The sequence below is a fragment of the Corythoichthys intestinalis genome, chromosome 17, assembly GCF_030265065.1.
Source record: "Corythoichthys intestinalis isolate RoL2023-P3 chromosome 17, ASM3026506v1, whole genome shotgun sequence".
In the NCBI taxonomy this organism is placed as follows: Eukaryota; Metazoa; Chordata; class Actinopteri; order Syngnathiformes; family Syngnathidae; genus Corythoichthys; species Corythoichthys intestinalis.
In genome coordinates, this window is record NC_080411.1 from 1,326,317 (window position 1) to 1,343,958 (window position 17,642).

The 17,642-nt window shown below is 36.4% G+C and overlaps 1 protein-coding gene across 3 annotated transcripts in view; it reads left to right on the plus strand.

Annotated features, from left to right (window-relative positions):
* Positions 1-801: 801 nt before the first annotated feature.
* lhx6a (LIM homeobox 6a) overlaps positions 802-17,642 on the plus strand; it is a 34,835-nt gene continuing 17,994 nt past the window's right edge. The window contains exons 1-5 of one of the 3 annotated variants that reach the window (XM_057819184.1): positions 802-941; positions 1,026-1,247; positions 1,804-1,866; positions 3,118-3,300; positions 6,815-6,936. In XM_057819184.1, coding sequence (XP_057675167.1) covers positions 1,179-1,247; positions 1,804-1,866; positions 3,118-3,300; positions 6,815-6,936 — 437 coding nt within the window. In that variant the 5' untranslated portion in view covers positions 802-941; positions 1,026-1,178. Of the gene's footprint in view, positions 1,248-1,803; positions 1,867-3,117; positions 3,301-6,814; positions 6,937-17,642 lie in introns of all 3 variants that reach the window. The other 2 variants (XM_057819185.1, XM_057819186.1) reach the window with 2 other exon arrangements.

Consider the following 17,642-nt stretch of genomic DNA (forward strand, 5'->3'; position numbering starts at 1 on the left):
TTCCTACATCAATACAACGAAAAGTTAGTTGATTGCGTCTTTCATGCGTTAAATTGCTGGAAATTATAATGCTGTCCGACCCTAAATTAATTGTCACACGAAAGAGCCTATTATATTCCGAAAGAGTTGAATTAAGAATAGAATAGAATAGAATAGCCCTTTATTGTCATTATACGGTTGTACAATGAAATTCCCTTTACAGTGCAGGACAAGTAAAAAAAAAAATCTCGAAAGTGGCTTGCAAGAATAAAGCATAAAATCTAAATAAATATAAAATATGTATGAGTCCTATCTTCAGGCAGTGCAAATAATTGAAGTAGCAGCAGTTGACAATGAAGGCATAGTTACTTTTAATGGTGTGTGTATCGTTAGATAATCTAAACGTGAGTGACATTTTCTTTTTTTTTTTAAGTAATTGCATTTGACATTCGGCCTACATTACATCGCCTCCAGTTTTCCTGTTTACAGCACGTTTGACGAAATTCGATCATTTTATGTTTAAATTCACCGCCCATCCCAAACCGACTGTTTTTACTAAAACATTTCTGTGCATTGAAGAGAATTTGAATGATAATAAATGCATAAATTGTTTTAATGTGTTGTTTCTTTTAAAAAAAAAATTTTTTTTTTTGAAAACTCTCATGTGCTGTATTTGTATTTCTTATGCATTTCATATTGATGGATATCGCTCCAGTGTGTTATTGCAGGTCTATGTGTTGTTTTTCTGCAGTTTTCCCCCCCTTCAGTTGATGTTGAGCTATGCAAATCTGCATGCGCCTACCCTCCTCTTTTCCCAGGCCACGCCACGCCACAGCGAAACTTTCTCTTTGCAATGCAGCCTATACCCACCCACTCCTCCGCACCTTGGAAATCAATAAGAAGCTGCGTGCAAGTTCCCCTTCCTGTAAAGTCACCAATCCATCCCACCAGTTAGGGAAGAGGTACAGTGCAGAAGGGGAGGGTGTTCATACATGCGTGCATGCATGCTTGTCTTTCTAGAGCAGTTTTGCTTGAACACACAATAGGAGCTTCGGTAGAAACGACGTTCTTGAAGCCGGGAAAGGAGCTACCAAACCGGGGGAGAAAAGAAAGTGGATAGGAGCATCGGATGATCGAAGCTCTGCTGGCCGCCCTTTGACGACTTATCCCCCGCTTTGACTGCTGTTGCTGTGAGGCTCATGTACTGGAAAAATGAAGTTTTGTCTCCTCTTTCAGAGGGCAACACAATTTTGTCCACCACGAAACAGGTAAAAAAAAAATACAAATATACATCATTGTGTGTGTTTTTTTTTTCCTTTGAATATATTTGTCAAAATGTTCCATTCTGCAAGTATGTTTTGGAAAATCTAGTGCGTTTTTGTAATGTCACAAAAAAAGACAACTCTGCTGCGCACGCAAAAACCCGTGGAAAAAAATAGGCTTTTAATTGCATGCATCCAAGTGTGTGTTTGGAGGGGGTGCCGCGTGACCCGTCGCTTGTCTACTGATTGACACATGAAATAGACACTTGCGCAACCTCTTATCCGCCAGCTATCTGTAATTACAGGTAGTTTACCCCTCCACGCATGCCCCCCCCCCTTCCTTAATTTCCACGCGTGTCCTGGATTGCAAGGGGGGAAAACGCTATTATTCCAGGAAGTCAATTTGTGATATAGCTTCATTTAAAGGCGTCTTTTTGTTGCCAAAGGGGAGGGAGGATGCTTGGGGGTTTATTAAGGCGCTCTTATGAAGTAAATCATTCACACTGGTTGATTTATCACACGGAGGATGACACCCGTGTCGATTTTGCCACTGCTGTTGTAGGTGATCTCCAGTGAAGGTCAAAGTGTTGCGGGCAGCATCGTGGAATCCAAACACACGCAAATGGTGAGATCGCTCTTCCCGTGCATGTTCGTTATTTTATTTTATTTTTAAGGGAGTTATGTTTCCTAAATCACGGGTCGTTGAATTTTATTTGATGTCATGCCGTGACAAAATGAAGCATTTTCAGAAAGTCATTATTTTTTGTTAATAAACAGTATTACCAAAAAAGTGTTACAATACTATGGGAAAATTGCATGTGATTTTCCTTAAAACCGTGAATCCTTGTTATGAATATAGTTTTTTTATTAATTAATTTTTTAATGTATATATTTTTTGTAACATGTTATTTTAAAAAAAAGGTGTCTGCAAATGCTTTTAATTAATACGAATTTAACCAAAAATACTATAGGAAATGGCATGGGATTACCCCTAAAATCGTGATGCCATGTCATATGAACATTTGCGGGTACCATAGTTTTTAAAAAATATATATATTATTAAATAATTCTCTTATTTATTTATTCTCAAGATTTTTATAATTGATCAGTGGGCTCATGAGCCGTGCATGAACCACGTGTTCGCCGCCCCACTTGGTAGTTCTTCTGTAAAAAGAAAAATGTATCATTTAAAATAATATAACTGAGCATTAGTACAAAATGTAAAAATATACACGTGTAAGAATGCACAATAATATAAAATACGTCTCTTATAAAATTTAAAATGAACCCTTTTTCCCGCTCAATTTAGCGTTAAATATGGGAAGTGGTCACAAAAAATGTTCGTTTTTATTATCCCAGATAGCAGACCGACGTTGAAAAGATGTTGATCTTATATCGTTGACTCAACGTCACTTTTGCACCCTCAATGTTGTTTCAACGTTGAAATCCTTACAAAACCTAAACGTCATTTCGATTATTATTAATATGGCAACAATGCTGAATCAATGTTATGTTTTCGACCAAAACGCCCGCTCATCCGTAATTTAATCATAATTTCCGGTCAATCATAAATCAACTATTTGTCAACATTAGTTAATAATGCTAACCCAACCATCGCCTGACATACCATAGAAGAACGCTGTTTCAACGTCACTTGACGTCGAAAATTTCGACGTCAACCATACTGATGATTTTGATGGAAAATCAACGTTTATTCAATGTCGGTCTGCTATCTGGGATTATTATTATTTTTGACTCAGATGCGTGAAAGATTGCCTCGTGGAAATGCCCGTGTGTGTGCGTGTGAAGCACTTGGTTCTGATTCGTGGGTGCCCCCCCCCCCCCCCCCACACTTCACCCCCCTCCCTTTACGCAGTCTCAGTCGGACGCGGAGTCCCAACGGTCGAACATGGAGCGGGACGACACACGCTCGTCCCCGAGCACGCCGTCCACGCCGTCCGTGTGCTCCCCCACTTCCACCGCCAGCTCCGTGCCCTCCACCGGGAAGAACGTGTGCGCCAGCTGCGGCCTGGAGATCCTGGACCGATACCTGCTCAAGGTGAGCGCCCTCTAAATGTTCAAATTAGGAGAGGTGCTTTACGTTCATGAAACTACAAACATGGCGACGATGGAGCGAATTCGAGGTTTTATGGGTTTTTTTCACCATGATTTTTTGAACGTGTAGTTTGCACGATGTTTGGGAGATCACAACATAGTCGTTTCCTTTACAAATCTTGTCAAATCGGTCCGTCACGTCATATCAAATGAAGACAAATCAATTATCGATTAAAGGTGCTAAATGCTGCATAGCCAATAGTAAATATAGTTCACTATGTTTAGTTTCATTTAAAAATACTATAACTGTTATTATTATGTACATACGTATCTGAATGTATTATTTGTAAATGAAATTGAAATGGCAATAAATGTCATTACATTTGCGTAAAATCATACATTTTAAAAAACGGCACAGTCGTTCTGCTTTTGTTTTTCACCGACAAGACAACAATAATTTTCAAATGCCCATTTCTCTTTATACCAATTCTCCAACTGAAAATATGTCACTCAAAAATAGCTTTTTGGATATAATTAGAAATGTTAAGTCAAAAAGTTCCACAAAATTGCATTATTTGTATTTTTCATTGTCTTAAATTAAAGCTAAGTAATATATTTATTTGTACCTAACTAACTGGTTACGTTCAATTGACTCAACATTTCAGCATTGAACGTATGCAATACCTTAATGTTACACTAAAGTATTATTGTTATGTTCAATTGATATAAGCACCAAATATTCATGATTAATTCATTTAAAGTAACGTAGTCGTGTGGAACCGCATTTGATACAACTTTCTTAGTAAATTCATTATAAACACAAGACTCTTTAATACATCCAATGAGTTCAATTTCAAGTTCAATTTGCTCAACACAATATATGGAGCTCTGTAAAGTAACAAAATACATTTTCAAACAAAGTCTGTATTTATTTATTTAAAAATTTTCCCATTTATTGTTACAACTATGCAATGACACATCCAATAAGTGCATTAATACATACATTAAACAAACTCGTAAACAAGCACAACTCAGTTTCTCCAAAACAGGCTTATATGGTCTCGTCGTTATTATTTTTTTGGAAGCCAATGACCCCTATTTGCGTAACAGACATGTGCCTATTTGAAAATACTGCCACTTTTAGCAAAAAGAAGAGGATTTATACAGATTCATGTTAAACCTTATTCTGAAATGTTTGCCGGCTACCATTTTTACCTGGGGTAAATTTAATGAAGTGATTTTAGGTCTGATCGAGGTCAATTTAATGAGTCGGAATAATAAGGAAATAACGGCGTTCTTCTTTCATGTAAATGTTGGAAGAGATATCCATCTGACTTCTGCAACATTTTCGTTTATATTCATTTAATCAAAAATGTGTGTGTTATTCTCATTATTGAATTACCGGTGTTTTGTCTCATTGCAATTGATTTTATTCATATGGGCTATTGTTTATGCTATTTTGTATTTATGTTTTTCAAATGTGATGCAGTATTCATTTATTTTCTATGTGAATACTAGAAAAAAAAACAATTAGAACCCCCCCGATATTTACATACGAAAATTATACAACATAAAATATTGACTATAAATGGCGGAAAACATTCAGGTGACTTTGAGACCCCCAATTTGGCCAAATTTGAAAATTGTGTGATACATCGTTGGAAAGCTTAAAATCTCAATTTTCTGGGGAAAGAATTTTTTTGAACAGGTAGGCATTAAAAAAAAAAAAAAAACAGCAAAACCCTAACTGGAGGTGAAAGCACACGAGAACATAATTAAAGACGCCATGATTTGAACGAGATATTATCGCGTATCGCGTCTTTTCGATCCAAAAATTCCATGTAGCATGTATCACCGAGTGTCAAGACACTGCTGTGAATGGCCACAGCAGGATTTTTGGGGGATTTTGTGGGTGAAACATGGTCATATAACAAGGGTCGCGATGCATAAATCGCAGACATCAAGGAGTGGTCGATTTTCATTTTCATAAATTTACCCTTTTAAACGTTTTTTTCCCCCCTTCAAATCTTCTTTGTTTGGATCAATTATTTATCATCTAAAATATCAGAGGAAGTGCGACACTAACGGAAAATACAATTAAGCGATAGTTATGAGGTAGCTATCCGTGACTTTTTTACAGACACCATTTTTTCACTGTGACGTAATTTGTTTAAAAGTTTAAAATATGCGAGTGAATAATTTTTTTAAGTCGTTTTTTCTTCTTCAACTAAATATCAGACATCAATGAATGATTCTAAGCTAAAAATGACAGACATTTTGAATAATAAATATAATGAATTACCTTCGTTTTATGGCTGGGTCGAAACAAAAGCTGTTGTGCGACGTCTGTAAACGGGGGTCTCCAGGGTAAAACTGAAAATTAAAAATTATTCGGGGGCTTAATGCTCCATGAATGTGATATGGCAGCATATAGACATATGATTCAAACAAACACAACAGTTCTTTTGGCCTAAAATACCGCAGTTTATTTTAAAGAGGGGTGCACGAGCAGAAACTGCTTTTTCAATGTTGTCTGTGTTTTCTGCCATATATATATAATACGTTTGTACATAATTAAAACAGCTATAGTTTTAAAACCGTTAAGATTTCACGCAAGTCTAATGAAATTTATTGCCATTTCAAATTCATTGACAAATAATATATTCAGATATGTACATAATTAAAACAGCTATAGTATTTTTAAATGAAACTAAACAAAATATTTGGTGAATAATACTTGATAAAATCTTTGTTACAATTTGCACTTACTTTTATTAAGTAAATTTTACTATAAGGAGTAAACTTTATACTACAAGCAGTAAAATGCACTTAATAAAAGTAAGTGGAAATTATTACAATGATTTTATCAAGTAAATTTTACTACAAGGAGTAAAATTTATACTACAAGCAGTAAAATGTACTTAATAAAAGTAAGTGCAAATTATTACAATGATTTTATCAAGTAAATCAACCAAATATTTTTTTCAGTGTGGCCTGCATGCAGCCTGTAGCACCTTTAATCGATCATTGATTTGTCTTGATTTGATATGACGTGACAAATTGCAGGTGTTTTGTCTCATTGCAATTGATTTTATTATATGGGCTATTGTTTATTCTATTAAGTATTTATGGTTTTCAAATGTGACGCATGCAGCATTCGTTTATATTTGATATTTTGTGTTGTATAATTTTAGTTCCTATGTGAATATAAAAAAAAAAATTAGATTTTGTTGTTGTTGTGAATATTAAAAATAATAATAATAATAATAATAATAATAATAAAAAGAATCCCCTCCTCCCACTGATATTTACATATAGGAACTAAAATTTAATCTTGAATATAAATGAATACCGCAACACATTTGAAAAACGTAAATACACAATAAAATAAACAATAGCCCATAAATAAAATCAATTGCAATGAAAACACTTTAAAATTAAGTAATAAGACCAATACACAAATCCTGCTTGCATTATGAATGAATTTGTCAATCATTGTTGACGTGTGCTCACTGCAGGTGAACAATCTTATTTGGCACGTGCGCTGCCTGGAATGTTCGGTGTGCCGGACGTCGTTACGTCAGCACAGTAGCTGCTACATCAAAAACAAGGAGATCTTCTGTAAAATGGATTATTTCAGGTAGGGTAAGTTTATGATACGACTTCTTTGCAAAACACCTCTCCTCTCCTCTTTTGCTGCATGCCAACATATCCTGTCATCAAACACGCTTTAAACGCGTGTTTCCTATCTGAAAGCATTAATGCCTCATTGGGTAACATTTTGTTTGAAGTTGAAATAATATGAATAATACATGTACAACACCAAAGCAATCATAAAAAACACTCAAATGTTTAATTGTTCCCGTTTAAACATGAATCGAGATCGACTTATTAGTACCAAAGAAGCGAAGAAATCCGTGTGTTCTAAAATGACGCATTTTTCTTATTTATTTTATTTTACTAACATTGTGCAATATTCCCGTGTTTATTGAAATTAGCAACAGAAGTTTCAACTCAACAATAAATACTGTGCGTGTTTTTTTTTCGTTTTTGTTTTAGTTTTGGCTCATGAGTATTCGTTCCCAGACAGCAGACCGACATCGAATAAACGTTGATTTTCCATCAAAAATCATCAGTATGATTGACATCGAAATTTTCGACGCCAAGTGACGTTGAAACAACGTTGTTCTTTTGATTGATTAATTGATTTTGGTTTTGAGCAACAACGATAAACAAAAACAAGAATGAAAAAAAAAATAATAGTAATGATGATTATAACAGAAATAATAACACTACATACTAGGGCTGTCAAACGATTAAAATTTTTAATCAAGTTAATCACAGCTTAAAAATTAATTAATCGTAATTAATCGCAATTCAAACCATTTATAAAATATGCCATATTTTTCTCTAGATTATTGTTGGAATGGACAGATAAGACACAAGACGGATATATACAGTCAACATAATGTACATAAGTACTGTATTTGTTTATTATATTAATAAATAAACAAATAAATCAATAAAGCGATCCATGGATAGAAAGACTTGCAGTTCTTAAAAGATAAATGTTAGTACAAGTTATAGAAATTTTATATTAAAACCCCTCTTCATGTTTTCGTTTTATTAAAATTTGTGAAATTTTCAATCAAAAAAATAAACTAGTAGATCGCCATTGTTGATGTCAATAATTACACCATGTTAACTCATGGTACTAACCCATAAAATCAGTTGGACCCCCAGCGCCAGCAGAGGGAGCCAAACACCAAAAAACAAGTAACAAGCGGACATTACACTGTACTGTCATTTTAGTCTGTTTGAGTGGGGCATGTGCGTTAATTGCGTCAAATATTTTAACTTGATAAATTTAAAAAATTAATTACCGCCCGTTAACGCGATAATTTTGACAGCCCGAATTATTACATTTCAACATGCAATACCTGCTTTGTCTTCTTAGCTTTAATTTACATTGGTAGGTCAATTAATCTCCAGGTCTGTATTTGTAGGTTTCATAACCCATATTTAAAAAAATACGTATGTTCTTGAATAAAAAGAAAAATCCGAATAAAATTTCCTAATTAAAAATGTATCAGCAGTTTTGCAAGTTTTCTTTTTATGGCTGGATTGAAACAAAAGCAGTTGCGCGACATCTGTAAACGGGGGTCACCGGGGTAAAACGGACAAATTAAAAATAGTTCGGGGGCTTAATGCTCCATAAATATTGTTCTATCAAACACAACAGTTTATTTTAAAGAGGGGTGCAAGAGCAGAAACAGCTTTTTCAGCCTTGTCAGTGTTATTGCATGCAAATGTATGCATAGACGTAATTGAAAAATGTAGATAATGATGATGTTCAAGTTTTGCTATTTTACTTAGCTAAGACAAGGTGGGGAAACTTGCAACATTGCAGAGGCAGGAAAACAAAGATTTTCTTCTTTACACAGTTTTTGCTTCTTTCTGCTATCCTAGTGAAAGCAGAACACATTTTTGTTACAAAAAGCCAAGTCAGAGCTGTCGTCTGGCTTTTAGCCCTGCAACCAAAGAATCAACAAGTGACTGCTATTTAGAAAATATGAAGCAACTATATAAATGTCTCTGAAATGAATTCTGCCAATAAATAATATTTGGTGCTTTTTATTTACTTGCATAAAATGATGAAGGATGCAGAGACTGACCAAAATGCGTGTATGATGCAATCATAGTCAGGGACAAACATAGGGTGTTGTCACTTCTTCATCTTGGTGGAGGATGAGTGCTGGATTTCTACTGTGTGCTTCAGATAATTATACCATATGTTTTCATGTAATGTGCTCCGTTACATTTAAAGACATAGACTTGGACAGTATGGAACCGTGTGCATATGCAGTATTGCTAGATAGAAATCAAAATTGTTGTTGTGAAAGACTATTAGTGGTGTCGAGTGAAATGGTTGAAGATGTTTTACTCTCGTGGCCTCATTATTACTTGGCAAATGCATGGGGCCATTCTTGTTTGTTCCAGCAAATTCATGTCGGATGTTATTAAGTTGAGTCATAGACTTCATAATGATATTGACGGGTCACATTCTTCAGATAATGCACCACGCCTTCAAGTAGAGGGCCGTCTACACTCCGCTTCAGTCGGTCGAAGTCGGTCGCAGTTATTGTCCAACGCCGGATTTAGGTTGAAAAAGTACGAAAGCTGTACCGCATACAAATAAGAAGGATTGTCTCAGGAGTGATTTGTTTGAGGATTCAAGGTAATTATTGTATTTTTCGTACCATGCATGCAATTTGAAATGTGAAAAAAAATCAATGGGAGAAATTAGCTGCTGCAGCACTGGCATTATACTTTGCAATATTTACGTTAAATAGCTGCTAACTGCCCGTATTTTGGCTTTTAGCCAAGAATGGAGACTGTTTTACATCCATATCTATAAAGAATTCAGCGATTCAAGCATTTATTCACAAGAATTTCAACGTAAAAAGCTCTTTGTGGTGATAAGGTGGCGCCGCAGTGGCTTAAAGACTAGCGCCACATTCGACATATTTACGTAAAATAAGTGCTAACTGCCTATTTTTTTGCTTTTAACCAAGAATTGGGACTGTTTTTCGTCCATGTCTATAGAAATCAGGGATTTAAGCATTTATTCACAAGAACTTTCAATTTATAATGCCCTTTGTCTGTGTTTCAACTCGGTCAGCTTTGACGGAGATAGGCCCCCTATTAATCGGCCCCGCACCCCTTGTCCCATCAATATATTATGAAGTCTACGGCTAAGTTTATGTATACACACGGGTGAAAGTGGGCCGGAACAGGCCGGAACGCCATTCCAGTATAAAATTCGGGGGCGGAACTGTGCTTTGATCCCGAAAATATGACGGCAACTGCCAAAACCCCATGCTAAAAACAACCTGAATGGTTGCCACACAGGCATCTCCAATAGGAAAACAATCTACTAACGTCAGATTTACAGTGTATCACAAAAGTGAGTACACCCCTCGCATTTATGCAGATATTTAAGTATATCTTTTCATGGGACAACACTGACAAAATGACACTTTGACACAATGAAAAGTAGTCTGTGTGCAGCTTATATAATAAAGTTCATTTATTTTCCCCTCAAAATATAGCCGTTAATATCTAAACCCCTGGCAACAAAAGTGAGTACACCCCTTAGAAACTACGTACATCTCTAAATGTCCAAATTGAGTACTGCTTGTCATTTTCCCTCCAAAATGTCATGTCACTCGTTACAGGCGTGCTGTCAGCATTGCTGCAGCTTTCGTAGTTCTTCAAAAATCCAAGCTTAAATCCGACATGAGCGTGTGCCGTCTGGGAGAGAATTTTATTCATGCTTAAAACACAACCATTATACATTATATTTTGTATGCTTTGTTATGCTTGCATGAGAACATTGTAGCATAAAGCGTCCTTGTTATATTAATCTGTTTGAGTGTGCCTCCCCATAGCCTTCACTATTGTAGACTGTATCACAATATGCCCAACTGTTATGTTCCTGTGTTTTCCAATATGCCCTGAATGAATACAATCGGTGTCTGTGGACCCCCTTATCAGATCTGATTCACTCTCTACCAGCTGGGACCAGTGCTCAAGGTCTCGGCTCAAAGATGTTTTTGTATGGAAAAATACCCAGGTTTGTGAGATAATGTGTTTCGTTTCTTAGTAAGTTTCGTTTCATGGTGGGCTTCGGCACCGCCCTTTCAACGGTATAAATGTCCAGCCTCTATTGTACTTCTGGGTGATCACAGCTCCTGGCTGAATCACATAATTTTGTACCCAAGAGCTCTCGTTCATAAAGCCTTCAATGCAAAGCAATCCACGGTTGGGGTCTGATTCATTTCTCATCGAGCTATCGAGTTGACACTTGTCTTGGAGTTCAAAGTTGAATTTCCCTGACAACGTCTTCGGCTATTACTAAATGAAGCTCGGCCCCCTCTAATGAGGTGTTATGCAAAGAATGACAAAGTGTCACGTCAATAGGTAAGGAAGTCTATGGTTTAATATAGATGTGTTTCCTTATTTTGTATATCTGAACTTTAATTCTACGTCATGTTGATGGTCAGTAAAAGGAACTGGAGTCTCGTATGCCATCAACATGCACGTGTGCCGAGTGCACGCAGCGATAAATCGCAGCCGGGAAAATTACCGACCTCATTTTTATTTACCGATAATTTGATTCATTGCATATCGCGACTTACATACAAGTTCAATAAAAATTAGGGCTGTCAAAATTGTCGCGTTAACGGGCGGTAATTAATTTTTTAAATTAATCATGTTAAAATATTTGACGCAATTAACGCACATGCCCCGCTCAATCAGATTAACATGATAGCAGAGTGTGCTGTCTGCTTGTTACTTGTTTTTTGGTGTTTGGCGCCCTCTGCTGGCGCTTGGCTCCAACTGATTTTGTGGCTTTCAGCACCATGAGTGAGCATGGTGTAATTATTGACATCAACAATGGCGAGCTATTAGTTTAATTTTTTGATTGAAAATTTTACGAATTTTAATAAAACGAAAACATTAAGAGGGGTTTTAATATAAAATTTCTATAACTTGTACTAACATTTATCTTTTAAGAACTACAAGTCTTTCTATCCATGGATGGCTTTAACAGAATGTTAATAATGTTAATGCCATCTTGTTGATTTATTGTTATAGTAAACAAATACAGTACTTATGTACCATATGTTGAATGTATATATCCGTCTCATCTTTTTATTCCAACAATAATTTACAGAAAAATATGGCATATTTTATAGCTGGTTTGAATTGCGATTAATTACGATTAATTAATTTTTAAGCTGTAATTAACTCGATTAAAAATTTTAATCATTTGACAGCCCTAATAAAAATTGTACCAAACAGTTCTTTACACGCAAATGAAATGTTCTGCAGAGCAAGGGCGTAGGTTTGCATAGGGACGGTAGGGACATAACACTAGCAACTTTTCAGGATGCTCAAATTATCCCCACCAATTTTTAAGCAACCTTATTTGCATGATATTATGACCTCAGGTATAAAGGTCATTTAGATTGTCTTCTTATATGTTGTAAGGATAGAATTAATCCTACCATTATTAAATGAATTACAGTACTTTCATTATGTTCAGACTTACACTGACCCCTTTTCACTCGCTGACTGTGCCAGTCCATCTTCCCCCCCAAACACTTTTGATTGGCTGATGACTTGACCCCCACCCCACACACCCTTTCACAGCCCGACAGAAATACAGCATGCCGCCTCCCCCGCCCCTTTCAAAGACGAGGGATATTAGAAGTTTTTCCGTCAGCAGCAGCCACTGTAAGTAATGTAAAAAGACGTCGATGTTGTGGAGGTGGGGAACACTTCACTAATTTTGCAACTGCTACATTGTTTCGATTTTACTCACTGAGATTTTTTGAAATAAGAAAAACAGCTAGCTGAAAATAAGCTTAACAGACTTATTTTAAGCAAAATGTTTGTATATTTAATCTTAAAAGAAAACTTGTTTGTCAGAAATGTTCTTAATTCAAGAATATTGTTCAAAACATTATTTGAAAGAATTTTTTTCTTGATTTAGGTGAAAAATGACCAACTTTTAGATGTATGGGCTAAATACGAACAAATAGTAATATTTACTTCAAGTAAGTGGAAGAATCTGACGCATTAATCTGTTAACTAGCCTTTAACACTTAAAAAATGATGGAGGAAATTATTTTAACAAAAATGATCGGATTAAGACGTTATAGATTTGCACTGTGAAAGTTAGTATAGGTCAATACAGATTTATTTTGCATTAATCATTTAGCCTATCAATTACCGTATTGGCCCAAATATAAGACGGTGTTTTTTGCATTGAAATAAGACTGTAAAAGAGGGGGTCGTCCTATATTCGCGAGCTAGACATTATACCCATTCACGACGCTAGATGGCGCCAGATATCATTGAAGCGATGTTCTGTCATGACACATCTCAGCTACTCTCAAGTTTAACCAGTTTGCATTGTTTTATTGCAATGTTTTTCCTTATTCAGATTTGTTTCAAGACTACAGTTACAGTTCGACTTCACTTTGATGGTTAATGCAGTTCTTGCGATTTTGTTGTTTTATCACAATAGATTGGTTTATATACATTTCAAAAACCAAAAGCCATTCATTTACGAATGTAACTTTAGTTTACATATTTAAATGTTCAGATAGTAAGATCTGAATGAGGCAAAATAACATGCTTTTTCTCCCAAATATATTGTTATAATCATTTGTTTCGGATTTTCTGTAATTATTTTCTGTATAAAAATTAATTTTCTTGTTCAAAAAGTCTTTTTTTCAAACTTAAGTAGAGCTGAAACGAATACTCGAGGAACTCGGGTTTAAAAAGTGATCCGAGTAATTTTATTCACCTCGAGGAATCGTTTAATTTTGCCAGCTCTAAGCATCATGTTTTGCCCGGATTACTTTTAATGCGTGATAACGCGCTGACGTCACGTGCGTAGAGGAAGAAGCAATAGAAAATATAAAAAGCAGCCGACAGCCACTCCAAACTACGCCGACGTTGCTAAAAACTAGCCCGCATGATGTTACGGTGGTAGCAGGTAGCATCCGATGCGTCTCATAGATATCACGTGTATGTTGAACTAGATGCGAAATGACAGTCAGCATTGTTAGTAAACAGCCGCCATCTTAAAGCAGTACAATTCTCAGCGCTAATAAATAAGATTAACGTTATTGTCACTCGCTCACGTAACGTTAGCCCTGCAGAGGGCTAGGTTTCTATTAAGACCACTGTCGATGCGTGGCTAACGCTTTATTTAATCTGTGAAAACATAGCACTGTAGAGTGATGAGGGTGTAAAAAGAAAATATGATAAAGCTAACTGTCAATTTTAGCTCAGTAGTCATTGCTGGATAAAACACCAAGTAGCACTGGTCCCTAATGTGCTCCAATACAGCAGCTATCATACGGTAACGTTGACAAAGAGTCACCCGCTTCGTTAGGTGGCAATTATTTCTTTTTTGCGAACTTGTGGAACGACAACAACAACAGGAAGGCACGTCTCTCTCTCTCTCTCCTGCACCTCCCGCACGTCACGCGGTGCATTCAGGAACGCATGAAAATATCCCCGCCGTATTATAACCTGATATGTTACAATACATTTATTTTGAACACTGCAAAAACTCAAAATTTTATCAGGACTTACAGTTTAGACTAACTTAAAACTTAACTAGAATTTAAAAATGGCTTGACACAAATGGGAAAAACACTTACCGTAATTTTCGGACTATAAGCCGCTATTTTTTTCCTTCATTTTGATACCTGTGGTTTATAGTCCAGTGCGGCTTATTTGTTGATTTTTTTTTAGGTAACACTTTATTTGACAGCGGTGTCATAAGGCTGTCATAAGATCATCAAAATTAAGACATGACACTATCATGGCCATTACTGAATGCTTATGTCATTAAGTGTCATTTGGCAAATTATGTCACTAACTCAATTTTTGTCCAGCTTGGATCTTTTGCATCCATTCAAAAGTGAGATCATTTGCCGGATAACACTTAATGACATCTGTTATACGCATTCATGAATGCTCAGGACAGAGACATGTCATAATTATGATTGTGTAATGACAGTCTTATGGCACCACTGTCAAATAAAGTGTTAGCAAATACCATAACTAGCAATTGATTAAACAATTGGAACAGTAACTGAAGAAATATTTAGCACAGAACATGATTTTTGATTGTTATTTACATCTGTAGCGCTGCAATGCATGCTAAGAGGCATGTTGGATGACAACAGTCAACGGCAGATGGCAGCAGAGGTTGACTATCTCCCCCAAGGGAGCAGTGATGGCCAAGTGAAGCTTCTTGAAGCAATAAAGCTTTGCAGTAATTGGTTCAAAGTTAAATGATGGTTCATTTGGTTTTATGACAGTCGGTCGCATGATACCGCTGTCAAATAAGGTTGTACCGGTTGATATTTTTTTGGGTGTAAATATCACATGATACAGTGTGGACAGCTGTGGCTTATAGTCCAGTGTGGCTTATCTACGAACAAATGCTTTTTTTCGTGACAAATTTGGTGGGCTGCGGCTTATAGTCAGGTGCGCCTTATAGTGCGAAAATTAGGGTAACTTTTAAGTGATGTGTGTTATCAAGCATAATGGCATTTTTAGGTAAGAAATATATACACATATATATTCATAAGATCTAAAAGTTTTATGGCTGAAAGCAGTGAATTGGTCTTTTTTTTTATTCTAGTCACATCTGAGAGGATATTGTTGGCTGTTTTCAACAATGTACATCAAAAATAAAGACATTGATTGACTGAAAATGGTTCAATGTTAGATGAAATGTCTTGTTTTCTCATGTACATCTACAATTGCTCTTTACCTAAAAAATATATGTTTTACCCGATTACTCGATAGGATTTTCAGTCAGTTACAAAAATATTCGATAGCTGCAGCCCTAAACTTGAGTCTTGAAAAAGAGGGGGTCGTCTTATTATCTTATATTCGGGCCAATACGGTAATTAGGTTCATATTGGTGAGAAATGGAGCCCGGACCCCCGTTCACCAAATATGTTTGGTCTTATTAATGTCCCGTCCCCAGCAAATAATGCACATGCAGGTTATGCTGTTATATCGTCCCTACCAATTTTAAGACCAAACCTACGCCCTCGCTGCAGAGTAAAGTACAACTGTCGGCAGTGATTCTTTCGTAAACCGCACATTGTTTTAATATGTTTGTGTTTTAGCCTGCATGAAAAAGCCTGGCGTAGGGACACAAATGTCAGCGTGTGATCGAAACCTGACGCAAAACCACCGCGCTGAGGTTTCTAATCACCAGCAATTAGTTGTCCTCCACCCCAGACCTCCGGACCAGCAATTAGACCGCCTCAAGTGCCTGGTCAGCACCATTTTTTGTGATCTCAATGCGATTCTTATCCCAAACTATTAGTCAGGTTCGCCCTTCAATACACACAGCCCTTCAGTACTGTATATCACCCCGCTTGACACAGTCACACAAACACATGCCGGCGTCTCTGTTTATTTATGCATGTCCAGCAGCTGTCAATCATTTGCTTTTATTATTTTCACAACACGTATTTCTGTTTGCTCTGCCGTGTTCGTACTAATACTCCAGCTGACCCCTTTCCGTTTAAACTCTCCCTCACCGGTCACCCCTCGCGCCCCCAAACTGCTCCCCGGACTGTGAGCCATTATTAAATATGTAAAGTAGACGTTAAGCGTATGCGAGCGCCTTCCAACCGCAAAAGTGGTTAGGAAAGGTACAAATGGCTGTCACATGGCAAGATGTTATGCCATCAGCACCAGTGAACTGTATAGTAAATCCTTTAACGCGATTATTGGCAGCTTGGCAATGACTATAATCTTTTTTCCAATCGGGGGCCATTCCAGTTTATAGTTTGAAGACCATATGGAAAATATGAGACAACTGTTGGGCAAAGATGGATGAGCATTTGTGTGTTACTAATTTTTTTCTCCCAAAGTTTTTAGTTGTTTTTTGGATTACACTCGATAAAAAGTAGTGTTGCACCGATACCATTTATTGGCCCCGATACCGATACCTGGCTGTGCAGTATCGACCGGTACCATACCGATACCACTTTGTTTGAAATACAGTATATGGCAGAAAACACAGACAAGACTGAAAAAGCAGTTTCTGCTCTTGCACTCCTCTTTAAAAGAAACTGCTGTATTTTAAGCCAAAACAACTGTTGTGTTTGATAGAACAATATGTCTATATGCTGCCATAGCAGATTCATGGCACATTAAGCTCCCGAACTGTTTTTAATTTGCCCGTTTTACCCTGAAAACCCCCGTTTACAGACGTCGCACAACCGTTTTTGTTTCAGCCCAGCAATGAAAACAAGTTAGGTAATCATATTTATTATTCAAAATGTCTGTCATTTTGAGCTTAGAATCATTAATTGATGTCTAACATTTCGTTTAAAAAAAAAAAAAAAACACTTTAAAAAAATTATTCACTCGCATATTTTAAACTTTACAAAAATTACATCACAATGAAAAAATTGGTGTCTGTAAAAAAGTCAAGGATATCTTCCTCATACCTATCGCTTAATTGTATTTTTATTGTTACTATCGCATTTTCTCCGATATGTTAGATGATAAATAATCGATCCAAACAAAGAAAAATTGAAAAAAACAAAAATCGTTTAAAAGGGTAAATATATGAAAATGAAAATCTCGACCGCTCCTTGATGTCTGCGATTTCTGCATCGCGACCCTTGTTATTTTACCATGTTTCACACATAAAATCCCCCAAAAATCCAGCTTTTGCCATTCGCAGCAGTGTCTTGACAGTCAGTGATACATGCTACGTGG